The 27,737-nt window shown below is 47.9% G+C and overlaps 11 protein-coding genes across 11 annotated transcripts; 6 read left to right on the top strand and 5 right to left on the bottom strand.

Annotated features, from left to right (window-relative positions):
- Positions 1–244: 244 nt before the first annotated feature.
- Positions 245–2,070, top strand: F5B22DRAFT_598574 (uncharacterized protein). Its single transcript, XM_047974378.1, has 3 exons — positions 245–763; positions 852–1,541; positions 1,612–2,070. The coding sequence occupies exons 1-3, from the start codon at positions 516–518 to the stop codon at positions 1,787–1,789; spliced, it is 1,116 nt and encodes a 371-aa protein (XP_047832854.1). The 5' UTR covers positions 245–515; the 3' UTR covers positions 1,790–2,070.
- A 688-nt stretch (positions 2,071–2,758) lies between these two features.
- On the bottom strand, positions 2,759–3,797 carry F5B22DRAFT_54399 (uncharacterized protein). Its single transcript, XM_047972874.1, has one exon. The coding sequence runs from the start codon at positions 3,585–3,587 to the stop codon at positions 2,967–2,969; it is 621 nt and encodes a 206-aa protein (XP_047832853.1). The 5' UTR covers positions 3,588–3,797; the 3' UTR covers positions 2,759–2,966.
- F5B22DRAFT_644579 (uncharacterized protein) lies at positions 3,786–4,359 on the top strand (the record flags this gene model as incomplete). The annotated part of the gene is made up of 2 exons (XM_047978444.1): positions 3,786–4,114; positions 4,182–4,359. 2 exons carry the CDS (start codon positions 3,786–3,788, stop codon positions 4,357–4,359), a joined length of 507 nt encoding a protein of 168 aa, XP_047832852.1.
- A 291-nt stretch (positions 4,360–4,650) lies between these two features.
- F5B22DRAFT_598569 (uncharacterized protein) lies at positions 4,651–8,617 on the top strand. The gene is made up of 12 exons (XM_047974377.1): positions 4,651–5,692; positions 5,821–5,864; positions 6,037–6,149; positions 6,213–6,454; positions 6,517–6,633; positions 6,703–6,781; positions 6,883–7,282; positions 7,445–7,463; positions 7,567–7,581; positions 7,647–7,800; positions 7,954–7,989; positions 8,071–8,617. The coding sequence occupies exons 1-12, from the start codon at positions 5,015–5,017 to the stop codon at positions 8,544–8,546; spliced, it is 2,373 nt and encodes a 790-aa protein (XP_047832851.1). The 5' UTR covers positions 4,651–5,014; the 3' UTR covers positions 8,547–8,617.
- Positions 8,618–10,684: 2,067 nt separating this feature from the next.
- Positions 10,685–12,853, bottom strand: F5B22DRAFT_635061 (molybdenum cofactor synthesis domain-containing protein; the record flags this gene model as incomplete). The annotated part of the gene is made up of 3 exons (XM_047977088.1): positions 10,685–12,375; positions 12,434–12,512; positions 12,581–12,853. 3 exons carry the CDS (start codon positions 12,851–12,853, stop codon positions 10,685–10,687), a joined length of 2,043 nt encoding a protein of 680 aa, XP_047832850.1.
- Positions 12,854–13,559: 706 nt separating this feature from the next.
- On the top strand, positions 13,560–15,425 carry F5B22DRAFT_54272 (S-adenosyl-L-methionine-dependent methyltransferase). Its single transcript, XM_047972862.1, has 3 exons — positions 13,560–13,965; positions 14,037–14,947; positions 15,017–15,425. The coding sequence occupies exons 1-3, from the start codon at positions 13,720–13,722 to the stop codon at positions 15,177–15,179; spliced, it is 1,320 nt and encodes a 439-aa protein (XP_047832849.1). The 5' UTR covers positions 13,560–13,719; the 3' UTR covers positions 15,180–15,425.
- Position 15,426: 1 nt separating this feature from the next.
- F5B22DRAFT_54221 (uncharacterized protein) lies at positions 15,427–16,210 on the top strand. Its single transcript, XM_047972857.1, has 3 exons — positions 15,427–15,873; positions 15,929–16,047; positions 16,150–16,210. Exons 1-2 carry the CDS (start codon positions 15,663–15,665, stop codon positions 16,027–16,029), a joined length of 312 nt encoding a protein of 103 aa, XP_047832848.1. The 5' UTR covers positions 15,427–15,662; the 3' UTR covers positions 16,030–16,047; positions 16,150–16,210.
- Positions 16,211–16,289: 79 nt separating this feature from the next.
- F5B22DRAFT_635059 (uncharacterized protein) lies at positions 16,290–17,495 on the bottom strand (the record flags this gene model as incomplete). Its single annotated transcript, XM_047977087.1, has 3 exons — positions 16,290–16,964; positions 17,018–17,343; positions 17,432–17,495. The coding sequence occupies 3 exons, from the start codon at positions 17,493–17,495 to the stop codon at positions 16,290–16,292; spliced, it is 1,065 nt and encodes a 354-aa protein (XP_047832847.1).
- Positions 17,496–17,841: 346 nt separating this feature from the next.
- Positions 17,842–19,803, top strand: F5B22DRAFT_598558 (WD40-repeat-containing domain protein). The gene is made up of 3 exons (XM_047974376.1): positions 17,842–18,036; positions 18,091–18,432; positions 18,558–19,803. Exons 1-3 carry the CDS (start codon positions 18,027–18,029, stop codon positions 19,280–19,282), a joined length of 1,077 nt encoding a protein of 358 aa, XP_047832846.1. The 5' UTR covers positions 17,842–18,026; the 3' UTR covers positions 19,283–19,803.
- A 305-nt stretch (positions 19,804–20,108) lies between these two features.
- F5B22DRAFT_653774 (uncharacterized protein) lies at positions 20,109–21,709 on the bottom strand (the record flags this gene model as incomplete). Its single annotated transcript, XM_047979746.1, has 2 exons — positions 20,109–21,297; positions 21,375–21,709. The coding sequence occupies 2 exons, from the start codon at positions 21,707–21,709 to the stop codon at positions 20,109–20,111; spliced, it is 1,524 nt and encodes a 507-aa protein (XP_047832845.1).
- Positions 21,710–23,135: 1,426 nt separating this feature from the next.
- On the bottom strand, positions 23,136–27,004 carry F5B22DRAFT_598556 (uncharacterized protein). The gene is made up of 10 exons (XM_047974375.1): positions 26,085–27,004; positions 26,000–26,008; positions 25,759–25,951; positions 25,658–25,701; positions 24,710–25,594; positions 24,224–24,652; positions 24,074–24,162; positions 23,966–24,008; positions 23,821–23,914; positions 23,136–23,753 (listed from the first exon to the last, which is right to left on the bottom strand). The coding sequence occupies exons 1-10, from the start codon at positions 26,844–26,846 to the stop codon at positions 23,269–23,271; spliced, it is 3,033 nt and encodes a 1,010-aa protein (XP_047832844.1). The 5' UTR covers positions 26,847–27,004; the 3' UTR covers positions 23,136–23,268.
- Between the last annotated feature and the right edge of the window lie 733 nt (positions 27,005–27,737).

The following is a 27,737-nucleotide window of genomic DNA, read 5'->3' as shown; positions in this document are numbered from 1 at the left end:
ATGACAACATACAATGTGCGGGTCTGCTGCCACGCAAGCAATGGTAAAAGGGCATCAGCGACCCCAAACGCTCCACTTGAAGGTTAAGGAATGCCAGCTTCAGATTCCCCAAATTTGATCGTTCCATAAGATAGACGCGCCTGGACAATGTTATGCCGTCATTGCCATAATTAGGAATGTTTATGCTGACTCGGATGGGAGTTACAGGTAGTTTGGCCTCGATCTAACGATATTTACCTTGCAAAAAAAAAAAAAAAAAAAAAAAAAGACGGCCTTGCCTTCCTCAGAAGATACGATTCATATGTTCGATGGTACACAGGGAGTCGCGACTTTGTCGACTGTACCGATATCAGCAGGCCGATGAATCGAAAAAACTCCACGCTTCTACCGACATCTTCCACCCATCATGAATGTTTATGAATTGAACACAAAAGCCAGCTATCTGGAATATCATTCATACGCACTGTTTGTACCCATTAATTGTTATTCTGTTGCCATTACTCAAAATTCGTATCATGGAGTCCATGGGAGATCTTGCGGCGGCCTTACCAGGTAATGAAGATACCGAGGTACATGACTTTCTACTCAGACTACGACAAGCATACGAGTCAGATATGCCGTTGTATCCTCTTCATCATATTCAAGAGCTGTTAGATTTCGCTGCCTACCACAAGTCATGTCCCTACGGTCTTGACCCATCCTATATCGGTATTGACTTTTTTGGTGATAAGAAGCGCTTCACCTTCTCTGAATCGGCATTGCAGTAAGCAATATGTCCCTCTTTAGTGATTGCATCATATATTTCGCATTTGTTGTTCAGATGAGAAAAACTAAACAGCTTACCTATATAGATATGCAACCTTAGATCTTTCGTCCATCCAATGGCTAATCTGCATGCCATACCTTTGCAGCGACTCTAGAAACATTCTTACGAGAGCCTTCTCACTTCGTCCCATGGATTACGGCGACTTATTGGGTCCGAGTATCCCGCAGAGTAACCGGACGCGGTGCTTTCAAAGACGGTTGACAGATGCCCAACAGATATGGAAGCAATCGAAGATTAGGTCTAGGATTGAAGGCTCTATCCACAGAGCATTGCGTCATTGTTATGTTCGCAGCCATCAGCCATTTACCAAGATCCTAGCCATAGGATTAGGGTACCATGACCCTTATGGATGGGTATTTGGACAACAGCATGCTTTCGTCTTAGATCTCAGCCATAAGTTACAGGGCCCAGAACCAAATCTTCCCGAGGTGGAGGTAGTCTTTCAGGACCATACTTACTGCGATATTAATATGAAAACTGCCTTGGAAATGCTAGGGCCCTCGATCAAGGTCATTAGAGATAAGAACTTTCGCCACGTATTCAGTTTTGACGACAGCACTTTAATAATAGCGCTGAATCACCTTAAGTTTCCGCTAAAAGAGATCATCGCTGATTACGCGACCATTATCGGGCCGCACATGCGTATGCCTAGAGCCATTATCTGGGAGCAGGGCGTTCCGATTACCTGGGAAGAAATGGAGGGGCTAGCCAGTCGGTAGGCCACTCCATATCTGCTTACTTAATAACAACACTTTACACGGTTCCTGTACTGATCTTAGGCACAGTTTGAATGCGAATCCCGAGAAACAGTGCGAACTCGAATTCCGTCAAGATTCTCCCCGAACCAACAGACTAGAGGCGCTGTATGACAAATTGGAATTCCCTGCGTCGCAGAAAGAAGATGATGAGGATAATCCGTTTCAAGCAAATAACAAACTTACTCTGTACATGCGGAAAGAATAACAGACGACTGAATAGGTCTATTACATATCAACAACATCGATCACGGCACCAACGGATACCAGAACTCTTTGAGCCTAATGGGGACTGAGGTGGAACCAAGGATAGAGAGTGCTGTGCGTGTATTTTAACACTTTGGTAGCACAGCCTGAAGAGCAGTGTTAAGAATATAGCTTATTCGAACTAAGGCTTAGTCTCTCGAAGTGAGAAAATCGTTCCCGAGTAGTATTCTTCATACATACCCCTTACAGTGACCACTGAGGTGTGGCAGAATTAATAATAAGGATTTTTTTTTTTTTTTTGGAATTTGTTAGGTATCTGATATCATCAACTTAGGTCTGTAAATCGTTCGTAATTAATTTGACGGCTTAATCATCGCAAGAGCTATATATCTGATCTATTCATTGCGACTCTATCAGGCAGCTATCACAGATAATCACGAAAGCGAGGCAATACACGCTTGGCTAATGCTACATACAAAGAGGACGCTGACGCCCCTCTTGCTGCCTATGATGCTAAAGACTATACAGATTTCTAAAGGAGAGTTATGTAGTCCTTTCAACACATTATGCCGCGTGCGCTGGGGATTTCCTTGGAAAGGCGTTGTGAGTTCATGTAGAGGACCGATATCTTGTCGCCCGTCCCGGTCTTGTCTTGGCACGCTGCACTGCTTTCTTAGGCCCTCTTGTCAGGGTTTGCCAAGACCTGGCCCCCATTTGTTCCGCCACTGTTGGGACCTCTTGACCCGTCCGAGTGCCATTTAGGAGCACATTCTGCACTGCAGACATAGTATTAGGCGCGAGCCATTGGACGCTAACCAGCCTCAAAGGCTAGCATCAATACAAAGCGTGGTGCATGTGAATATAGATGAGAATGAAGGTACTCGAACCAGGCCAAATCTACCAGTTCTTTTCTCCTTGTTTTCCTCTAATGGCAATGCAATAAAGTATTCCATTACAGTTACGCCGAGTCTCTGTACATCCACCTTTCGCGTCTGCTCTGAGTAGCATTGATCATTTCTCGAGAAGCTTGTATTGCGAATCACATCGTTACCACTGCGTCCGCCGACGCTTGAGAGGTACGGCGGACTTTTGACCTTCTGTGCCATTACGACTATCGAAACTTCTTTGCCATCGTTGGCGTGAGGGACTGTGCCTATTCGATCGCGGTTAAAGGGATTTCAAAGGACCTCCTCGGCACATATGTTGTCTGGGGCAACGTAGAACACAGCTCCGTCATAGTCTATCTTTGGAAACACATGTTGAATATTGAACGAGAAAGCCTCCGTCAGGCAGACCGCAAAAAGCCAAATGTTTGGATTTACCTGATGAATGCGACACAAGCGAAGGGAAGGGATACGAGGTAAGCCGACTACGATGCTATTGGGCGCTGGTGCACGGTGCAACGCAGGCATCGGGGCGCACAACGAGCACCAACCGACGACCGACTTTGTTGAAGGTCGCTTAGTGCTGTGAAGCCGAGGCAGGGCGCAGGCACCGATAGCAATTGCCGCGCCTTGTGCTATGTCCGTTATTTGGACGTCCGTAAAGTGTTGGCCAACAACAAGCAGGTTGCAAGTCTCGACCAGCATCACACAACACAATGCCTCGCCCACTAGTATGTTTAATTCTAGATACCCATCGCTCTCGTCTCCCCCATCGCCGTCGCCTTCGCCTTCGCCCTTCAAGACTAAGTTACAGGAAATCATAATTGTCCCCGAGCAATTCCTCCGTCGTTCCGATTTGGATGGCTCCGTAAACACGCGCACAAGAGCGCCTCTAGGCCCATATCGATCTCTCATAAAAGAATTAGACAGTGGAGCAGATCAATGTTATCTACGAGGTCGCTATTGCCATGCTCGAATAGCGACAGAATAATAACGCTGACTAAATGGATGGTGCATGCACAGTTGGGCCTTCTCGGAAAATCAAGCCGCAAAAGAAAGGTGGAAAAAGAAGATAGACGCGACAGGAATACGAATTTGCAGGATCTAGTGATTATGATATTAATGTTACCTGGGAAGAGCAGAGACCTGACCTGGCGCAAAAACACGTATGCTCGCATCTCCCGAAAGCGAGAACAAGATGCCCTCGCTAGCGCCATTGAGGTAAGGAGACACCAAACCCAGGAAGTTCACCACTCCAACAAAGGAAAGGCGTCTTACGTCAAACTCGCGACCGACGAACCACGAAGGCGTCGCGCTTCTGTACCTAGCAAGCACGATGAGCTTGATGGGAACACGGACACAGCACCCCAATGCCGTGACAGACAATGCAAGACGTACAAAAAGGAGCGGACAAGCCGAAGGCTCGCAGGCAAGAAGCCCGAGTAAGTACTATGTATGCGATGCTATCGGGACGAGGTTCCCCGCAACGGGCCTCAAACAAACTCCTAGCGAATCGCCCGAGCCGCTGCAACGGAAAATTGGCAAAGAAACCAATGAAAACGGAGGGCGCGAAACCTCGAAGAGTATCAAAGCCTGGGCAAGTTATAGGAGGCCGTCCAAAGAGGATGGTGGAAGGAACAAAGGGTTGATTACACATTATACGGAGTCGGGTACCGGTAGACTGTGATGGCTATCACGAATATGCGTGGGGGAGGGGGGCTAGAGCTCTATTTTACGAACCATGGGTACCTATGCTTGGTCACTGTTGTTAATGAATGAAAGCATCGCTCACGACAAAGGAAAAAACGAAAAGAAACCGAAAAAAAAGCATTGCTTAAAAAAAGACCTTATATCTAAGTATGTAGGTGCTAGATGCCAGTGGTAGCTCTGCCCGCTGTACTATAGCGAATTGACCACTGTAATCTTTCGCCATCAGCCTTCCAAGGTTAGGTAGGTACCTACCTAGGTACTTACTGAGGTCTAATGTATGCCGCGCAAATCAACAACATCACCCTTAGATAGTTGGCAACGCCCGTAAACCCACCATCTTGCCAATATCTAAGGTCTCACATGCTTGCACTGATGGTGCCATTGGCTGCCAAAGCCCCCCCAGAGCACGATAAGATTAGACATACCGCTTAAGAGAAACGAAGAGACAGCAAACCATGGCTGATAAGCTGAGGGGACAGCGCCTTGTCTGGGCCCGGGATCTCCCTTTGTTCTAATCTTACGATTCCGGACACTCTTATCCATTATTAGATCTCCCTAACGTACGGCTCTCATGCTGTGGGGTGAAGCTGTCCTTCACCTCACGCTTAGTCACTAGATGCGTCTGCGACATCATGGACGACGGGTTGTTCAGGTACTCAAAAGATGCGCCCTTGTCACCTTGGGCAGAGCGATTTCCCAATGCAGATATCTCGTATGTATCAGGACACATAAACCATTCGATACTTGCGCCCAAGTATCCACGGGTAAACGATCCTAAGTACTACGATCCCGACGCGCTGCCCGCCGACAACCAGGTACCAAAAAGCTATAAGGAGATCGATAATTGTCTAGCTTGCGAGCAAGTACAACAAGGTCGGCTTTACAATCTTCAGACATGGCAAGCTGCAGTGCTGCGCCGATATCTTCGATTCTCCCCGGAGGTTGGTTTCATATCTGGGGGCCACAGGCCTGGAGATGCGTCTACGACTGGACAGCATTTTCCAACTCTAATACCACCATCTCCTGGTCCGACTGCATTAAGCTCAAACTTTCCACAGAACCAGGTGCGAAATGAACAGAAAGCTTTTCAGATATATGAGCGCGACAGGATCAAGGTCGATGAGGCGAAATGGTTCTCTTTTTTTCGTAAAGAGAGATGGTTCGACTGGCTTCACATCGATCCCGACTTTGAAGAATTGCCGGGAAGAAACTGGACTGTAGACGACCCAGATATATGGAAGCACTTGAGCCTCAGTATCGAGTTGGCAGATCGAATGCTTAAAGCACTTATTCAAGACAAACACGATGGTGGTATGTAAATAATCATCACCTTAGTACAATAAGTGAAATGCTAAGCTTGCTGCAGTAAGTGACATGATAATTAAAAGCTCATACTGAGTTTTCTCCAAAACAACCCGCATAGACTTATCCGTGCTAGCTTCAAACGATGCTTTATGGGCGAATAGACTATTGGGACCAACAGTATGTCATTCCTTCTCTCTCTCTCTCTCTCTTATTTCTTTATTCGTTTCTTTCCTTTTCCACTTGTAGTCGTAGTGCAGGCGAAGATTGTATTATCCTGAGACCCCACGGAGCTCCTTGAACCGATTCCGAAAATACCTAAACCAGTAGCACTAATTCCAGCAACCTACAGCGTCGACTGCTTCGGCCCTCCGCCTTTACCAGACGGTATGGTTCTCCTCAGCCATGCACAGGAAGTGTTGTTGTCTCAAACTCGAGGAGAGCCGTCTTGCCAATGGGATCACAGTGAGTGAAATCAATAAGGATATATGGATTAAACTGGACAGTATTCACAGCTATTCTTCATAGTCGCGACACATAGTAGCCAAGATTGGGCGGACAGACTCGAAAAGCTTTTCAACACGATAATCTGGGGCTTCGGACATTTAGACAAAGGGGTTGATGGACAAACAAATTATGCTAATATAGACGACAAGCATTTTCCATACAGCTCAATACTTGTTGTCCATATCGGATGGTTTGTAACTATGCTCGAATCAGACTTGGCTTTGGAAGAGCTGTGCACGCTGCAGGTCAATTTGGCGATAACAGTGAGTTAGCCCGGGAGCCTCGGCCACTAAGAGCATTTTCAAATTAACTGATAGCTTTCCAGATCATCCATGAACTCATGCACGCAATATACCGTACGCGCCACAATAATGACAACTATGTCGGGACTTTAACAGATAAAAAGCGAAACGGTGGCCGGTTTGGTATCCCAGCGGAGCCCGTATGTTTATTATTATTCTTTTCAGCTACGGCGACATTGGTTCTTGGTGAATGAGCTAATATTTCCAAGTTCATCAACGGCTATGGGTTTAGGGAAACTGGGTTCTGCATGGAACACAAATTTTTCGGGGGTTGCCAATTCCGATATCGTAAGTTCATCAAGCCTGTAATTACCTTGTCAGGCAAGCGCTACGCCTAATTACAAGGTCTCCAAGCATGAAAGTGATAGAAAATATCTAATATAGCTTAGCTGAAACTACTGGGAACGATAAGTACTCTATACCCTTGGCGGTAGTCGCGAACGAATGGCCGTGGTATTGGAGCAGCGATGTTAATTCCCCAGGCGCTAATTACGCCCAAGAAGGCTATGTTGGCAGGATGGAACATATACCTTCAGTCTGGATGTCTAAGTTACTGAGCAAGTATTTTTGGCGAGATCCAGCATTTCCCTCAAAAAGCGAAAATTTCTTCCACAGAAATCAAATCATCCAAGTACAATACGAACTGAGACAGGGAAATCCATGCTGCAAAAATGGACTCGTAGTCAAGGATCCGAGGTCGTTAAAATATAAATATCCTGAAGATGGACATATGCTACGGGAGCTTAAAGAAAAAACCTACCAGTGGAAGAATTACCGGAAGTCGTGGTTGTAAGTGACTTCTTTGCCCTCCATTTAGTGAAATATCTGCATTATATCTAGCCGCGATGCTAGCTCCTCCACAGTCAGGTTATATATCCGGCTGCGCTTCCATAACATTTGAACTAGATTAGAAACCTTAGAATTGGTCATCACTAACACCAAGTGCTACAGTGAGAAAACTATGGCCGAAGTATGTCAATATTCACATCGTCATCCCTTAACAGCAAGCCTAAGTGACACCGCAGAACACAGAACATGAACTTAAGAGGGAATACTAACGCCTATTATTCTAGTGGAACTTAACTCCAGTATGTCAACCGGGATGTGGTAAAATAGATAATTTTCAAGCTAACTAGAGGGGTTTCCTTTGAAGTGGCGTGACGTGACCGCAAGGAAAATCATCGGACAGTTTGTTGAAAGTTTCCGTAAGAAAGACTTCTTGAAGTGTCAGGGCTATGCAAAAGACTTGCGAAAACGTGTTGACGACAGTTCACTCGGCAATTTCCGACGTTATATGCCTATAACTGGTCAGTATCCCAAGTCTTTCTCGTCGAACAAACTAGAAATCCACTCTAGAATTGTAGAATCCATCCGCTCTTGGTGGCCCATCTTCTAAAGAAGCACGACACTTGGCCCGTCCAATTGTATGGAAATTCACTGACTTTTTTCTCTTAATTAAGACAAGAAGTCTGATAGATGGGTTTGGTATTGTATTGGTAAGTAGCGACGGCCAGTATTAAGCGGAACTTGGATACATACAATGAACACTACTCCTCTTCTAACCATATTACTACCAGGACTCCTCATGGAGGCTTCGATACCGATTTCGCTCCGTAGCCCCATGCGAACAAAGGAGAACGCAGGGTGGGTTCACGAACTCGTTCCCAGCAAAGAAGCTGCTGCAGTGGGAAATTCAGAGATGGTGTTTATCATTGCCAACGAAATTAAGAGGAAGAATGAGGTTGGCGGGTTTCGAAACTTCCTCCTCAACCACATCCAGGGCACCCGAATAACAAAATTCACACAACTCGACATTGTGAGATTGATTCGTGATGTTTTGGGCCTCGTCACTTTTAACAGCGCGGTCGTGTCTTTGGGTTTCCTCAGAGCCATCATGGCCGCTACAAACGCGCTTGAAAAAGATCGGCAGGATATCCAATCGAACTATGGGAATGCACAGCGTACTAGATGGGCCTCCGACTGGTTCTTCCAGTTTCCGGAGTACGATCCGGCTCTATTTAAATATGAGAATAAGAAATGGGTAAAACAATGAATATGTCAATTATTTGCTGGGTTTCCCAACGCCGACTAGCTTCCATCTTGTTATATAGGTAATGACAGAACATATTCCAATTGTCTCAATCGTTACACGCGCACATCGCTTTTTGTATATTCAGCACAAAGCTTTCATAAACATACACTTAATCATTGAAAGTGAGATTATACAGACCAATTCCAAGACAGGCAGTCCAGTTGTTTATAGAGCCGAAGTTAGCTAGGAAGGCTAGGAAAGAATTAGATTGCTAAGTACCTTACTAGCCTTAGTAGACTATTGAATTCTGAATATCTTCAAAGCCCACTCGTCTGCCATTCTTATAGATGGCAATCCAAACACTCCGATGAAAATGAAAACTACCTTTCCCTTCATTCTTAATCGCGTCCATTCTTTTGGGTCTTTATTAGTTCATTCTTATCACCTATCTACCGTACCAAAACTGGCTGTACTCAGTAAACAAAGAAAAGGGCCCCCCTAAAAAAACCTTTTGAAGGGCTATTTTAGTTGGGCTTTGGAGTAGTGGTGTTGTTGATGGGTTGGGAATAGCCTCACTCTGGTAGTGCCTTGAGGGCAAGGCACTCCGCGAGGGGGTATTCTGTCAGGTGATAGTCACATAGACCCTAGGGGTGGCTGTATTAGACCTACTGGCTATATAAAGGGGTGTTGGCCCCCCTTCGAGGGTTGGAGGGTTCAGGATTCAATGAATATTGACGCCTATACTATCCCTTCTACCTACCTACTTGACTGTGACTGGCCTTCTATTCACTCTGGGACATACCTCCATGACATAAGACGACTGCCAATTTCACTACCTATACCGCCGCGAAAGGACGACAAAGCGCGAAGATTCAGAACCCCAAGTCTATCAAGGGAAGAAGAGTTTCGTCGAAGCGAGTGTTATCAATAATCTCCCACTGTCAGACGTTGGTGGAGTCAAGGAACGGGTCAATAAGGGTCTGGAGATCGCATATATATTCAGCATACCGCTGAATTGCTCCTCAGGTAGAACTTAGGTACCTAGAGCACTCAATACTACCTTGATCTGATCCCTCGTAGGTGGGACTCGCGGTCCCTTGGAGCACACACGTCCGAGATCCACATCCCATATCGTACAAATAAACGTAGATGGCCGCTGCGCGACCATAGTTAAAAAAAGGGAGAGGGGGGCCTGGGGGGAGAGGGGAGAACTTATAGTCGATTTCGAGAGCAATGCCCACGCCAGAGCTCAACAACCCCGCGTTTGGGTGAGGATGAAAAGCCGCATCCAAAGTTACACGACATGAGTATATCTGCAGGCAGATATCTATCAACCGTCCGAATCGGACAAAGAAGCGGCGTGATTGCAGCACTGTTGGAGGAAAAGTGATAGATCACAGTCTAGTATCTCCCGGCTAGAATTGAATCCACTGACCAAGACGGCAGGCTACAGGTGTCTCCAATCACGATGCTTCAAATTGCACACCGATTACGGGATCCATGACCACAGTCTTCACACCGGTTCTACCACGACCTCGATCAGCCGCGACATCGGCGATTCCATGGAGAGGGGGGTCCATCGAATACACCGCTTATGAAGAGGGCCCCAAACGAAGCGAGACACGTCAGCACCAATCCTGCACAGAGGCGCCGGACAACTGACTTCTTGGCACCTCAGGCTTGATGATCGGCGAAAACATTGATCGATCCTAGAGAGTTCGTTGAATTATTCAATTGGAAGATTTATGACTTCCTGGAACTGTGAACCTTGGCAGGAATAACAGATTACTTCATTCAAATCTCACGGCGTAACAGGTGAACTTCCATCATCTTTTTCCTGTCAACCTTGATGGCCACAGGCGACTATGTGCGACACACCACCTCCTTGGCAGCAGGAACACTCCTTTAGTAGACCCCGATCAATTGTGCTCCTCAGCCGTGGCCCCGTAAAGTCGTCGCGATCTCACATACAATGAAATAGGAAAGAGTACAAGTAAACAACTGGGCATTAAACTGGCTGAACTCCAAAGGTACAGCTCTAGAAAGTCTTGAAACTGAGGTCGTAGTTATCGGATAGATAAATTCATTCAGACAGCTAGGTCACGTATAATAGATATACCTATTACATACACTAGTAATTGGACACCAGTATTTGCACCCTATGCATTAACTCTAACATGTCCCATCAGTAAAGCATCGACTTTCGCGCCCTTCTTCAAGGGTTCCTTGCCGCTCGGCAGACACAAAAGACTGTTCGCGCCCCTCAGACTACCAACCTTCGAACTGCGCTGGCCGCCTGTACTCGTCGCTAGCAAGCGTCCGCTGCCATCAGCGACGACGAGCGCACGATGGTACTCGGGCCGCGCCTTGTCGAGCGCGAAGTCGTGCGCCAGGAACACGGGGACCTTGCTCAGCCCGGCGGGTGAAATCCCGGACATCTGGTGAAGCGACGGCAGGACGAACAGGTGGAATGTGACGAGGGCCGAGGCCGGGTTTCCCGGTAAGGAGAATATGACCTTGGAGATGCGTTCGCCAGAGTTGCTCTTCACGGGGATGGTGGCAAAGGTAGTGGGCTTGCCGGGTTTCATCGCCACCCGGCCGAAGTGTATTGTGCCGCCGAGCGAGCGTTCGATTGTGGGCTTTAGGAGGTCCAACTCGCCCATTGAGACGCCGCCGGAGGTGATGACGAGGTCAACGCGACGCAGCGCGTCTCGTAAGGTTTCCTCAAGGGTCCCCGGGGTGTCGGCGGCAATGCCGAGATCAACAACCTCGAAGCCTTGCTCTCTTGCCGCGCACATCAGCGTAATGCGATTCGTGTCGCGGACTTCGCCGAGGCGTAAAGCTCCTGGTCGGTCGTGCTGGACAATTTCATCACCGGTTGACAAAACGCCTACCAGGGGCTTGCGATATGTCTTGACGTCCGCGACGCCGACTGCGGCCATGAGGCCAATCTCACCTCCGACGGCAGAGATCAGCTCTCCCTTGCTTAGTACTACTTCATCTGCTTTGATATCGCTACCAATCTCCCTAATATTCTCTCCTTCCCGAACGCCCTCGACATGAATCTCGACTTCTTTCTCTTCCTTGCCATCGTCCGTCATGGTTTTCAGCACTGTATCCTCGACCATGATGACAGAAGTAGCGCCAGGCGGCAACGGTGCGCCAGTTGTTATCCTTGCAATCTCTCCTTCTTTAAGTTCCTTCACTTTTGATTCGCCGGGAGCTGCGTGGGAGACGGACACAACTGGAAACACTCCATCGAGTTTGCCATCCTTCGGCACCACGACGGCATACCCATCTACTATGCTAGCTCTAAATCCAGGCACATTTTCTCGTGCAGAAACATTCTCAGCTAGTACCCGACCCGTCAGCGACGTGTCTACCTTGGAAGTTATTACTTCGGACGGCGGCGTAAACTCCTTGATTTTCTGTAGGGCTTCATCTACCGAGAGCATTGGGTAAGGCGACTCGCGACTTCGGCGACTGGGTCCGAGACTTGGATCATTAGATATCGGATTAGTATTCGGAGATGTATGTCTGACCAGATCTCCGTGACCGTGTCCATGTCCATGACCGTGACTGTGACTGTGCCCGTGGTGATGACCGTGATCATGGTGTGCATGCGATTGAGTTTGTTTTGATTTAGAACCAATCCCGGCGTCTGCTTCAAGCTTCTTCACTCCTCCCGCGTGGAGTGCTCTCGAATCCATACCAGCTGCCTGCTGGCATGCATGCGGTAACATTTTAAGAATCGCCTCCAAGTTCTCCCTTGCGCCTTTCGGCGAACCTGGTAGCGTTACTATCACGGTCTTGTTCCTTATGCCGGCAACAGGACGGGACATCATGGCAACTATAGCAGTTAGGAAACAATACATTCATCTTAATTTCAGACTACCCTGACAACTCACAAGGTGTGACTTGGAGAGATGTAGCTAGCATGCCGTGAACGAGTCCAGGGGCTTGCTTGTGTAGCAGAGCCGACACAGCCTATCATGTGATTAGTATAAGCACACAGAGTCAGTAAAGTTAGATGAGAAAGGGGTGCGAAAATGTACCTCGGGCGTGTTGTCTGCAACTGCGAAGCCTGTGCCACCCGTGGTCACGATGAGATTGATGTTTTCAGCGGCGATATCAGCCCACAGCATGATCTGACGCTGAATCTGGGTGACCACATCGGACACGATCTTGGTATCGACGAGCTCCCATTTTCCGCCTCCTTCTTTGTCCAAGACATCGCTCAATGCCAGTTCTGAGGCATCGGTCGAGGGGTCTTTTGCCGCAGTGGTGGATACGATGAGCAAGGCGACCTTCAGGCGTGCCTCAGCCATGGTCTTGTTCTATGGTGTGACTCAGGCAGTTGTGCAAAAGAACTCATGGGTTTGGACTGAAATGGTACATGACGTAGCTGGTAACAGCACCTTAATCTGACTGGTTATATTGGATGTAAGGAGGCTGCCCGGGGCGGAGACAATTGGAGGGGCCGACACGCACCCCGCCAAGCTTAGTCATCAGCTGAGGCTCGAGGCCTTGATCTTTCAACCCCGTGATAATCGAAACTTGTACAAAGATGGGAAGGCTTGGCCTAATTGATAAGCTGTTGCGTGGTTATGCAATTATAGTCCTTCGAAATGAACGCGAAGTTAAAAATAACAGTACATAGCGTGTGGTGTAAATGTCAATGTAAGTACATGTGCACCGAGGACACAAACAAACCCCGACATAGTATCCAGATAGAGGCATGTTTATAGGGGTCTCATCTGACTGAATTGTAGAATATGAGTCAACTGATATTTGGAAATAACGAGGTAAATCTTTGATCAGGCAGCCCATACTGTGAAGCTTTGCCACACAAAGCTTTGTCCGATCCAAAAACCTCATCCCGAAAACTCGGCTCTGGCCCCGGGGTCGGGGATAAGCCGGATCTCGGTCCCCCGACCAAGACTTCGGCATCAAAGTTATGAGGCCGTCACTAGCAACGTGAAGTGAACGCAGCGCATACAAAAAGATATATCAAAATAGAAGTAATCGATCATATATAAAGGCAGATCGTGAAATCATGTCATCGATTAAAAGTTTGAAAAGCACCAGTATTCACTTCCCGGACTATTTTCCTACATTTTCAAGGCAAATAACATAGCTACTCCCTTAAGCAGCATTAGCTATCCCGCAAGATATCATAAACTAAACATACACCATGGCGCCTGAGAGATCGATTTCAGAGCTCGCAGAGCTCATCCAGAAGAATGCCAAAATCCTGGAGGACGGAACGAAAGGCCAACCGGGTAGCGACTTCTCGCTCAATTTCACCTTACCCCCGGCTGCGCCAAAGCTCGACGCATCCCTCGAGGTGGCCAAGGCAGAAGCTATCGAGGCAGCGGATGAGCTCAAGGCCCGTCTCTTGGGGCCGTTTCTGTACTTGGGTTCTTTGGTCCTCCCAGTGGTTCGTAGGCTTCGCGCAAACCAAGACTCCCCAATTGCTAATTAGAACCCGCGGCTAATCAAACCATCTAGCCTTCTATCATCGTCATCTGTTCCTGCTTGTACCATTTCAAGATAGGCTCTCATGTCCCAGTACAGCCTGGCTCGTCAATCACATATGAGGACCTGGCCGCTCGCTGCGGAATGCCACTAGATGATCTCCGCCGCGTACTGCAGGCAGCGATCGCATACCGCATCTTCGACGAGGATACGCCAGACACCTCAGTGAAACATAACAACATCTCAGCGCTCTTCGGTTTAGCTCCGGGTATGGTTGACGCACTCAGCCTCCTCGCAGAGGACAACCCTGCCGGCGCAATGAAGTTTGTCGAGAGCCTGCGACGCTACCCTGGGAGCGGAGAGCCGGGCCACTCGGCACGCATGGTCTTGGAACGAGCTGAGAGAGGCCTTTCGAACGACGACGTCGCGGATCCGACGAAGGGTTTCTTCGACTTGATCGCCGAAGACACGGCGCGCGTCACACGTTTCCGGAACACGATGGACATGGGGACGAGACAGCCAGGGTATGCAGCGTCGTACTTCCTCGACAGCGTGCCGTGGGACGATACCACGCGCTGCCCGAAGACCATCGTCGACATCGCCGGCGCAGGCGGTGACGTGAGTAAGCAGATTCTCCGGCGCTACGCAGGCGTTGCAAAGGCCACATCCGTCGACCTGCCAGAGGTAGTCGAGATTGCCGAAATCCCGGAGGATCTCCAGGGCAGGCTCACTTTCGCGCCGTACAACTTCCTCACGGAGACCATGTCGCACGAGGCAGACGCTTACGTCTTCCGACATATCTTCCACGACTGGAGCGACCAGTACGCGGTGAAGATCCTGAAGAACCTCGCGCCGGCGCTCAAAGCAGGCACGCGGGTCTGGATCAACGAGGTTGTTCTTCCCGAACTCGGCGCCACCGACCATATCAACGATCAGAGGCAGAGGTAGGCAATCCCCTCATCCTAGCTATAATCCAGGAAAAATTAATCAATTCTAACCATATGCGAACATAGGAGCGCGGACATAATGATGAAACTAGGCTTTAACGGCAAGGAGCGAAGCAGGCGCGGCTGGGAGGATATCTTTGCCGAGGCCGACAAGCGCTTCCGAATCCAGAGTATCGTGCAGCCCAAGGGAGCAATTGATTCGGTCATCGAAGTCGTCTTCGACGGTTGATGTCTAGGTAGTTAAGAGCGGGCTAACTCCTTGCCTCTGTATAATACTCCAGTGTACATTACTAATTTTCAAATCATTTGGACTTACATAGTACTCCAGTCTCTCTATGGAGGCTGCTATTTATTAGTTGTCATTTTTATCATTCACGCTCAGTCTCAGGGGACAAATCACTGCGAGTGAGTCAGTTGCTGTGAAGTTGAAAGAGAGTCACGATGTGTATGAATAAACAAACGCAAGATCAACATCATAGGATTTTTTGGGACATGCCAGAGCAGACATTACGGTTTCTACCTGTATCCTCACACTGTACTGTACTGTGCTGATAAGATAAAGCTTTACTTGGTAGGTTGATTTACGTGGGGAAAAAGGCGTAAAGTCGGCGGATCTTCCCCAATCAATTATTGAACTTCAATGCTGTACCAGCTTCGACAACATTAATCTACTACCTCCTCAGCTTTCACCCGCCTTCAGCTTACTGACACTATGGTCAGAATAAAGGAGCGTTATCTGCTAGTCAATATCCTCTATCCCACCGAACTAGGAACTCAACCTAACTTGCCCGATGTTGTCTTGCTCAATCAGCCCAGCAGCAGTGAGCTCACACCTGTCGCCCTTCTTCGCGCAATACGCGCCGAAGTCGCCGCTTTATTTGGCGACTATGGCTCGGGAGCACTCGATGGCGGTGGTTTCTCGGGTGAGTAGCTTTCGTTCCATAGCCTGACTAGAACTGACAGATGTCCATAGTCAAGTACTTATCGCAAACAACCTCAACCTTCATACTACGAATCGCACGAGCCGCGTACCGATTCGTTTGGACAGCCCTGAGTTTTATGACCTCGATCCCCATTAAGAATGGCAAACCATGTGTATATCGAGTCGTACATGTCAGCGGCACCATAAGACAAGCTGAGGAAGAAGCGATGCGTCGCGCACGAAACCTCATATTCGAGGCAAAAGGAGAGCAACCTACGAAGGCGCCTGATTCTCTCAGCAATATCTTCAACACATCAAGCCGATCGAAGCCAAAAGCGCCAATCGAAGATTCCTTGTCCTCGGGGGAAGAGGGTGAAGAGTACGACAGCGACTTAGCGATGGGCGATGGCTGAGATATTATGGTTTTCTTCGAACGACTTTAACACCACTATCTCCCATAGGAGGGGGCATACCATCGAACTCGTCATCGTCGTCCGGAATAAGGTCAGGGGTAGTAGTACCCGTATCCGCGCCAGCAAGATTCCCAGTCTTTTTCTGCTGCTCCTCCCATTCCATTTGCTCTGCGGCATCGTAGTCGTCTTTCGCATCGATCCAGCGTTCCTGAATGTCTTGCACATCCATCATGGACGATTCATTACGCATAGCTATCTGCCAAACCGTGTCGTTGGCTCCTTCAGCGCCACCAAAAACATACCCGCTAGCCCTATCGACAACCCGCAAGAGCTGCATCATGCTCTTTTTGTTCTCAACAGCAAGCACCTCAAATCGTACGAGGCCGAAGCTCTCAACAAGGTTGGCCACAGCTTGGTTCAGCCGGCTGAACTTGTCGCTACGCATCGCTGGAGCCTCTGCTTCAAGTTCCGGGAGGATGTATGACAGGTCATCGACCTCGGTGTAGAAGTCGAGATTGAATGGCAGAGGATCGTATGAGGAGATTTTGTCGATCTTAGTGAGGACGTTGATGTGTGGAAGATCCATCTGGAGCATAGCGCGAAGTGTGAGGAGGAGGTTCGAGATATACAGTGAGGGTTGCGTTAAGCAGAAGCTATCCGATAAATGAACAACCACGAGCTGTGCCGAACGTTAGCTATCAACCAAATAACGCGACGTCGTGGTATTCTTACTCGGTAGCCCAGTTTTTGCAGCCTGAAGAAGATGTTACGGAGAGAGTTATGGTGTGTATATAGCTCGACTTGGCCCGGGCAGTCGAAAAGAATATATGAATCCCCGAGCTCCTTGAGACCATTCTCGAGCCATTCCATATTATGTTCCAGCTCCTCGAATGCATAGAGGATGCCGCCGTTGGGGCCAAGTTGATCATCGGCCATGATCTCCTCTAATGTGACAAGATTCCGAATATCAAGCGCACATGGGTAATTGGTCTTGTCGTTGGCGGGGTCAAGGTTGACTACTGAGCATTCTCGTCCTATGGCGCCCATGAACTGGTGCACTGCGTGGCTTCAAATGAGCACAGGGACTTTGTCATATCGGGTGGAATGACGGAGGAAAAGAAACAGCAGTGGCCGAGACCAACTTACTGCCGTCGCAATATGTGCTTTTGCCCGCGCCGGGGCTGCCAAGCACCAGCTGTGCGAATGGCATTGCGTCAAAATCTGTGCAGTCTCGATAGGTTCAAGTGTATGTTCTGTCTCCGGACAAACATGCGAAAGAAACGGATGCGCAAGTGGTGACGATCGTAAGGCTGTGGTAGTAGATACAGGACCATAGAGTTGCACAGTACAAATAAATATAGGTAGGTGAGTGCCCCGCAACCCCTCCATGCAGAAGCCCAGCCTGCCCAGCTCATAGCTAAGTAGGCGCAGCCAGGGGACTGTAAGCGGTGGGCTGTAGCAGAATATATACAGTACGCAACGCCTCACTTTAACTGCTCTTGGCACTGTACATTGCTAGCAGCTTTCTTAGTTTACTGGTACCTACCTCTTATCGATTGAGCCGGGCAACAAAGGTCCATTTCCCAGCTTCATTCAATCATCAACTGCGCATCTCACTCTATACTCTATGCGACAGAACAACCGAACTCCTTTCCTCAGCCTCTCCTTACTGTGTCTTGTAGATAATTGATCTATTCTGTACCAACCACCGCAGTGACCTTCAAACCAGAGTATAATAAACATGGCGCCAGGTGAGCTCTCCATCGCCGCAAGTTCGTGTCATCGAAGACTAACATTCGCTGCAGCAGCGCAATTTGAGCTTGCGCAACCGCCAAACGATGCGATATCCTCACTTGTATTCGCACCCGAGTCTCCCTCGCGCCTCCTAGTCTCTTCCTGGGATAAGAATGTCTACCTTTATGACACACAAGCGTCCGACTCCACAGAAGGCCAGCACGGTTCGCTGATCCGCGCCATCGAGCACCGCGCGCCCGTGCTCGACGTTTGTTTTGGCGCCAACGACAACGAAGCTTTCAGCGCCGGCATGGACTGGCAAGTATTGAAGCTCGACCTGACGACTGGTGAACAAACTACACTCAGCAAGCACACTGCGCCTGTAAGGAGGGTAGTCTACAGTCGAGAGCATTGTGAGTAAATACAACAAGCACATATGTCCATTGCGCTCAGTTCAACTGGGCTCTCTGCAATGCCGGCCTTCTATCATTTTCAGATTGCCAAAGTGGAACAAAAAGCTAATCAATAACGTTGAAAGCCCTTGTCGTCTCCGCCTCCTGGGACAGCACGCTACACGTACACAACGCAACCGACACAACCCAAGCGCCGCTCGAAATATCCCTTCCCGGCAAACCTCACGCCATGGCAGCAAGTCCCTCAAAGCTCATAGTAGCCATGACATCCCGTCTAGTCCACATCTACGATCTCTCAGCCCTAGTATCAGGGCTATCATCGCAAACCGCCCCCGCGCCGTGGCAACAGCGCGAATCCTCGCTCAAGTTCCTCACACGCGCCGTAGCCGCCATGCCATCAGACGCAGGATATGCCACGAGCAGTATCGAAGGTCGTGTGGCTGTAGAATTCTTCGACGCGTCCGCCGAGTCGCAGGCGCGAAAATACGCCTTTAAGTGCCACCGCCAGAACCAGCCACCCCCCGACGGCAGCGGCGCCGGCCCCACCGACGTTGTCTACCCCGTGAACGCACTAGCATTCCACCCAGCCTACGGCACTTTCGCGAGCGGCGGCGGCGACGCCACCGTCGCCCTCTGGGACGCAGAAGCCAAGCGACGCATGAAAGTGTACCAGAAATTCCCTGACAGCGTCGCCGCGCTGGCATTCTCCGCTGACGGCCGCTACCTGGCTATCGCGGTATGTCCTGGCTTCGAGACGGGCATGGAAGACTACAGCGGCGAGGGCCGCACTAAGATTCTTATTAGAGAACTCGGTGAGAACGAGGCCCTGCCAAAGGGCAAAGCGAAGTAGTCATATCACTTATGAAGAGTAAATGAACAAACGGAGAAGCCAGATCAAGACTAGCAGCCGGACCCGTCTCATCTCGGGACTGGAACCAGGGCGCGCAGTGAGTCATTAGCGATGAGACTCGTGCAGAAAGGGAGAGAAGGGCCATCACTACTATGACAATACCAAGTGTGTCACACACCTATCGATCTACAGATATTTTGTCCCAAAGGAAACAAAGAGGTGACCAGCAGCACCGGCGTTTAAGGCGAGCAGGGGGGGGCTTAAATGATTCTATTATTGAATTGAGTGGAATAGAATAGCTTCTGGCCCTCTTCAGTCCCCAGTCAAAACTAAGACCAGGCCAGCAGCAGAGGTCAGAGCCGTTTCTAAACTCAAAGATCTGATTGTAGAAATAGATCTAATCATACCCATTTTTCAAGTAAACCTAATCTATAACACTGGGGAATGTAAACGCATCGAAATAAAGTACTATAAATCATATAACTACCTAGGTAGGTACTCAATTACCAAAATAGTGTGGTAGCTAGCATCGATTATCTGACATTGATGAAATTCTGAGCAGCTACAGACTTCGATGTGCCCCCTTTTCTACATCATTTCCTTTCCGCCAAATCTCGATTCGACCTCGCAATAGAAATATGCTCGAAGAATAGCATGATGTGAGCTAAAGTTAACAAGAGATCCTGAGTTGAGAATATTAGCTCCCGCTAAGGGGTCATTATAGCAAGTAATGAGGCGTCTTGAATCGGTATCTCCGAGTCACAGCGCTGGTTGAACGTGTGGGCAGTGAGTACATGCCACAATGCAAATCTTCGCCATCGATGCTTCAATCAATGGCCATATGTGCCATGATTACTAGATCGGAGGTGTTGATTAATGTCTGGCCGCTGTAAAAGCCGCCCAAGTAGACTTCGCCGGGTTGTGAATCTGGTACAGTGCTCTGTATGTGCTCGTCTGGATCCTCCAAGTCCGTGTGTTCTAAGCCATCCAACTGCTCAACATCCTCTGAGTTTAGAATATTTGGATTGTCATAACCGAGTTCCAGGGAGCCCTGTACATCATTACCATCTTCGTTCAATGCATCCTGTTCTGCACTTCCCTCTCCGGCCTGCTTGTATAGGCCAATATCATTGCTCGTTTGAGATCCATAATCATACGGAACTTTCGTGATTGAAAGAGATGGCTTTCTGCGATGGCGACTCTGAGACTTCCCCTTGTGCCTCCCAAAGTTTTCAAAATAGGAGGCCCGTCTCTTCAGCGGTACAACCTGTTTCATTTTCGGCCGTGAAGTAGCTCGAGTTCTTGGACTCTGTAACACTGTAGGCTCGATCATAGAGGAGCTTTCGATTATATCTGTTATTGCTTTTCGGTTGACTGGAATCTCCATAAAGTTATCCCTCGTCGGCCACGACTCTTTCGTCATCTTAACAGATTTCCATGGTCGACTTGAAGTTGTTTTCTCAGTGCTATCCTTATCGATACTTTTAGATATTAAGGGTAGTTGTCCGAGGGCAGGGAGTGAACGCGTTCGTTTGCGTCTGAGTTTCTTCATTACATGAACGGGAAATTGAGGTCTGGCTTCATCTTCCGAGAACCCATCACCAGGGCGCCAAACAGTCTCTGGCTGGCTACTAGGTTTTGGGAACCGGAACTTGTCTGGTCGTTGGCATCTATGCAATTGGAATGCTCCTTTTATTATACGTAAAGAAGTATCGACAAGACTGCCGCCAGTCCCGGATGGTCTTGGCGAGTATTCTTTTTTCTCTGGATCCCTCTCATCATGTGAAACGCGACGTTGAATAGAGATATTACTTCTCACACGATGCAGACGACTCCTATCCCGTCCGACGTTCTCGGGATATGGGGTAGGATCTCGTCTCGTAGTTCGACCTCTTTTTGGACTTTCAAGATTGGACGATGTTCTGCTCAGTGTAAAGTAGGATTCGCTACACGTTGAGACGTCTCTGTCGGATGAATCTTCAGGCAAGTACAGGGGGGTTGAGATGGCTGTACGGCTGGTAACAGTCAGCAACTACCAATGTAACAGACGAGTTAGGGGTATAGAATGGAGCAAGGATTACTTCCACCGTACCTCAAAGACCGCTGTCTTGTTTCCGGACCAGGGGTTGGCGCAGCAGACCTTCTACGTTTGGAGTTGGCGCGCACAGAGGGCTTGTTTTCAGTCTTTATATGCCCAATGTCTCGGTCTCTGGCATCTTCATCCTCACTTCCACTTCCATATTCATCTGGTGTAACCGACCTTTGAGAATCTTGGAAGTTATGTGGATAGCCCCCTGACTTTTCACGCCGTAGAATCTCGCGAATCCCGCTACCTGGGAGTGCAGGCGGAGCAGAATGCCTGATAGACGAGCGGTCCACAGATGAAAAGAGAGTATAAGGATCAGGAAGTGATTGCGGCAGAGCCATAGTAAGTGACGTAGAGATTTTCTTGATCCAATGACAATGAGATATCTTACACGATAAAAACGAGGCGTAGTTCAAAAGCGTGTCCTTGTGTTTCTACGTCCCGCTGCGACGAGCTCGCCAAGCTGCGTATTGTCACGACGTGGGTTATGAGGCAGACTCGAGGTTGTGAAGGAGCAAGAACAAGAAGTCGTGGGAAATACCTGTAGAAATGGCTGCCATTCTGATTCGGGTGGTAGATGCCCACTATAGTTGAGGTGATGGGGTGCTCTTGCTGTCAAGGAATGCAATGGTAGGAAGGCACAACACTATACGTCAATGTAGGAAAGAGCATGCCAAACACCACAATTTAGTATCGCATGATTCCGTGTAGGTCACATACTCCTTTGCTAGGAGTACGCAAGTCACCCATCGCACGGTACTTAAGCATTTACTTAAATACTTTAGACGTCATCAACTTGTTTGGGGCGCTATTCGACTTATCATCATCTTCTCGCTGAGATGCTGGTCTTGGTACCGTGCCGTCAGAAGTGAAGACTGTCACAAACACCAACATCCAAATTCCTCTTCACAGTCCGAGATTAGGTGTTGCCCCTGTCATTCTGGCTATTCATCTAGCCAGTATCGCAGTCATCACAGCCTTCTGGAGTCCTAAAACCAGATACTCTCATCAACGCAATGTATGGCATACGATATCGCAAATCGTATGCTATGAGACAGAGCTACTCTGGCTAATTCGAATGGCCTGAACGATGATGAGACTACAAAAGCTAACGATACACCACGATCCCTTCATTATACTGGCCCGATAAAATGACAACGGCAGAGTTGAACTTGTTAGATGTCATGTGGATGTGTTCCCGGAGAGAAACTGTGTGGCAAGTAGGTAGCGCCTAGGTAGCAGAGAGGTCGAATATATTGGTACGGGTTTGGTGGTACTGATTTCTAACTATTTCAAATACACTGCAGTGGCCTTCCCCCTTTATATATCTAATCCCTAAGTTGTCACCACTCCTTTGGGGTAATTTCTACCCTAGTGCTACTTCGTCTCTTGACAGTGGGTTGATCATCGACCCCCAGAGTAGTGGTCGGCTTGGGAATCCAAACACCACAGCGTAGCGTACGTTGTCTGTTCAGCCTTAAGAGTGCACATGTGGTTGGGAGTTTGGTTGATGGTAGTGCTTCTTACCTTCCTCTGCTGCTTTCAACAGATAAGATCTATTGAAGCCTTCAAGCCCATAATTGATCCTTTCTATCACACTAAGCCCAAGTTCTTTGGCGCTTTCAGATAATCACTAGCAACTCGGTAGTTTCTCTCGGGCCTTCTCAGGCGGTGTGTTCTAAGGAGAAGGACGATACAACATGCACAACTCGCATAAACTTAAATATATCCCACATCCCCGGATTCTGAAGCTGCTAGACGAGAAACTGGGAAAGGAATAGTTCAAGTCTAAGGTAATTACGAGCAACCCCTATCTTCTCTATCACTCCGCGCCAGCTGACTCTATATAACAGTTCAACAGTGACTTATCATACACGATGATCGACTATCAAGCGACTCGTCATTTCTCAGCATCTACCAAGTTCCCGTTCTCAATATCGTCGTTCGTACGCCCGTCATTTCTATCTCTTTTCTTGTTTCGGTGTCGCGCAAAAGAGATTTCCAAGCCACACAATAAATCACGAATCCTCATTTCGCTCGACGATGCCTTGTTCTGCGGTTGTTCATTCGTACCATCGACACCTGAGTTCTTCGTTACCCGTCTCCTCGCCGCTCTTTGTGTCTCGCGTTTCTCTACTTCCTCTACTTCTTCAATTCTGCTATCGAGGACTTCGTCCTTTTTCTTCTTCTTCATCTTGTCAATCTTAGCACTTGTGTACGCGAAAATCTGCTCGCTATTCTTATGCCCGACGAAGTACGAGTATATGCCGGTCTTGATCATAAGCTTGGTAGTGGCCAGAGAATAAAAGGACCAGGTCACTGCTCTTAGCCGTGCGCTGAACGCAAAGAGTAGGCTGATGAACACGACTCCAGCTGAAATTCCGACTATAGACGGGTAGTTGTCAGCTATCAAGCAGTATTTAGAGACCAAGGCCGGGAGTATTAATCTCACATATATATGTCAATTGAGTTCTCAGGCCCCAGTTGTTGTCACCAAACTCTCTGTTGTTCATCCCAAACACACTCGTCAAGAAAGAAAGTGGCAACTGGCACATACGAGGTTAGATTATATTGAGTGCCAAGAATGGTTGACTAACAAAGACGATCGTAGCAAGCGTGAATACCATAATCGACCTTCCCCTGCAAAAGTTCACGCGTTAGAATACTTAGATTCTGCCGAAGATTTGCCTTTTCGCAGCACTCACTGTTTGATGGTTTCCTCTGATTGCCTGACAGCTTGCCAAGCTTGGACAACGCTTGCCTGTTGCTGCTTCATAGAAAGCAAATGCAAGACCTGGAATGCAGTTAGCCAATGCTCAAGGTATGCGCAAATAGATTTTGGAAGACGTCATTACATCTTCAGCAGCATTTTTCGCGCTTCCGCGCAGGGACTCTAGATCCTTGATGTGACTATTCACTCTTTCCTGGCATTCATCAGCCTTGAGCTTGAAGGATCGATAGTCTTCCTCTTCCTTGGTCGGGTTGTCCTCTTCTGCCAGATAACGTTGGAAGCTTTGGCTAAGTTTACCGTCTCTGTCAATTATGTGCTCAGCTTGTTCAACATATCTTTTGACAATATCCTTATAGGTATTTGTGATATGGAGCATTATATCCAATTCCTCAACGACATCCTCGATTTCTCGCTCTAGGTCTCCTTCGATATTGATGTCAAGGAGCGGTATGTGAAGCTCGCTGGTGTCAATATACCCCTTTGATCGGAATATTATTCCAGCTTCGCATGTCCAGTTGCAAAGTCGTTGGAACGCCGTGGTCTGCTTATGCATCTGTACCATAGGTCAGTTATGATAATGCAGAAACAAGTTATGTTTCACTATACTCACAATATTGCCAATTGCTTTGGAGAACTCGTCAATAACTTGTGGTTGTCGATCTAGAACCTTTGCGCGATCAAAGAACGTCCTGGTACATTCATCTAGTACGATCAGGCCCAGTTCGAAAACCGTCCGTACCTGATTGGACCCAAGACTCTCCAGCGTAGCTCTAATCGACTTGTGTACTCCTGACCAATCTTGTTTGTTTACGCCGTACCGCTTTGGAAAACATGTTATAAGAGTCTTGCCATCCAAGATCCACATCCAAAGTTGATCTACCATGACAACTCGCGACAATTTTCTTATATTCGTCCGGCAAGTCTCACAGGCTCTACCCCCCAGCCCCTTGTGATCTGGCCATACATTGTTCTCATGATCATAGTGGTGGAAGTCTCTGTCGGCAACTGTGGTGCCTCGATATACGACTTGATCTCTGTCACGCTTTTTTGTTGAGTTGAGGGTCCAATAAAAGGCCTGATCGAGAGTCCGACGAGGGTGTATGGCAGCATCTAGAGGAAGATACTCGCGTAGAAGCATCTTGTCTCTATAAGTTGCCATGCCTTCATATAGGCGGGCTGCAGCAAGGAGATAGCGTCCCAAAGGATTGGCGCATTGGAATGGACCAACATTCGATTCATTGGAGGATTGATCGCTTGCTCTGATATATTCATCTACAGCGTCCCCCATTGCTTCAATTTGTCCCCCTAACAGTGGGAGTGAATTCAGCCGCTCATCCAGTGTCATCTTAGTGATTGGTTGTCTTTCTAGCTGGCGATCTCTTTTTGCCTTGGACTCTTTCGTTATAAGACCTTTAGCTCTCCGTAGAACGATCTTGCCAATTTCATCAGCAAATTGTTCTCGCCTTACTGAAGTCTCCCAGTGGAGGTATGGCATCTGCTCAGCGAGTAAACATTAGTTGGTTCACAGATCATCGTGTGGTTTCTTACAGACACTTACAAAGAGCACTACATTATTTGGATTACGATCAGGCGTGTTGATTGCTGTGCAAAGTATCAGTCAGTCCTCTACCCCTAATACATCCTATTTGCCCAACTTACATGATGAGATAGTTTCGCACATTGGAGACATGTATCTCGCGTGCGGTAATGAATTCACTTCCCCATGCAATTGCCCCTGCCAGAAACGGTCCTGAAGAATTATGCCTGTACTAGTATCTTTAGGTCGTTGTTTCTGACGCTGCGTTGCAGTAAAGTCGGACTTGAGGTCGCCATAATAACGCGCTATAGCTTTCTAAAACATGTTAGGTGGGTGAGTTGGAAACATGAAGCTTTAACTCACTTCAGCCCACTACCAGTAACAGTCAGTCTGTTGTCTGTATTTTGAGTAAGGACAAAGAGTCCGAGAAAATTGAACGTGTACTCACAATCATATTATTTGAAGGAATATGGAAGTATCTGATACGATTAACGCTGGAACTATGTTGTTTGTGTAATATGTTGGGTTCTGAACACAGAAGCTTGTGGACAGTCGTTTTCTGGTTTGGAAAGTTTCCATCCCTGGTCTGAGTGGGTTCCTTGTGGCCGCAGAATTGAATAACTGGGACAGATATATCGTCCTCTAGCATGTATTCTGTCGCCTGTTCGATAACTGGCTCAACAACAGAGTTTTCTTTTTTCAGCGTTTTGCGCCATTCCCTAATGTCGTGTAGTTGCTGTTCGGTCACTGAATTCCGCCATTCTTTGTAGCTCTCTTCTACCTCCATTACAAGCACCTTATCGTTCTGATCATTTGACAACGTATGGCGTAGGCGGGAAATTCGTTGCAACTCCTTCTCAATGCTTTGTTTCCATTTACCGTCGATTTTCTGACCCGATCTGATGGTACCTTCAGTTTGTATTGCTTGGGAGACCGGGGTGTCTATTCGAAGCGATTTCTGATCGCTGAGCTCATCGTCCGAGGCAATTTTCTCTTCAAGAAATTCCTTTCTTTGATATATTTCAATGCACCCAAGATAGTGGAGCAAAGGGTCTTTGATATTCTCTTCATGAGGCTCAGCACTTAAGCAACTCGTGCCAGAAGGTCTTGTGGCCATTTCGATACGAACAGCCCCAGAAAGGGAAAAGGTAATTGACGAAGCATGTAGAGAGAATGGACCGAGACCATCCATTACGCGTGGAAGCAGCATGTTATAAGCCAGCAGTTGGGGGCTAGAGAGACTCAAGGCTGGCGTAGTGACTCACATACACCCAATCTCGCTTCGAATATTAACGAGATAGGTAAGCTTTTCTTCCAGCTAAGAGCCAATTACATTTATCAAGCATCTCTGTTGGTTTTACATTCTTACGACATACGTTGCAGAGAACCAGGGATAGGTACTGGGATAAGACGCCACAGTAGGAGTCGGGTGGGTAGATAAGATCTGGTCGGAATGAAACCATGATCGATGGCTACACTGAAACCATCAGAAACGCCACCACAGCCCGTTCTTGCGTGTCTTCATCGATTTCTCTTTCTCAACTTCTGATGACAATGATGGTCTATAAATGAGTCTAGAGAGTTCACGGCAGCCAAACCTACGAGTTAACATACTGTGTAAGAAGTGATAGGGTCAGAGATCAATTGAAAAGAATTTTCTCGATTCATGACGGACCACATTAGTTCTTTTGTTTTGGCGCTTTTTGGGGGCCAAATGCGGCTCTGAACTGCGTGGCCACAGGTACATCCTCTCTTTCTGAGGATGCCTACTTACCTACGTAACTTTGGACTCTATGCGATACTATGTAGGAAAATTTTAGGCATGGTAACTGATCAATAAGAAAACCCCTTTCAGTATGATATTCTTCGAGCTGGCAATTTTAACCAATATTTCTTTGCGCCTCACTGTATCGTCTCAGTAACAAAAACGGTAGTTTTGGAGGAGGGCTCGGGAGGGGGCCACAGCTGAGAAGATGGTGGACAGGCTTGAGTGACCTACCTATCCTGGAAGTGATGAACATAAGCGCTATTTGATGGATGTTGACTTGCATGATAGCCTACTTTGCAGCTGAAGGGAATGGGAGAAGAACAGTTAATAAAG

Source organism: Xylaria bambusicola (genome assembly GCF_022495145.1).
Source record: "Xylaria bambusicola strain CBS 139988 unplaced genomic scaffold F5B22scaffold_11, whole genome shotgun sequence".
NCBI classification, from domain to species: Eukaryota; Fungi; Ascomycota; class Sordariomycetes; order Xylariales; family Xylariaceae; genus Xylaria; species Xylaria bambusicola.
This window is presented reverse-complemented; position numbering and strand designations above follow the sequence as displayed.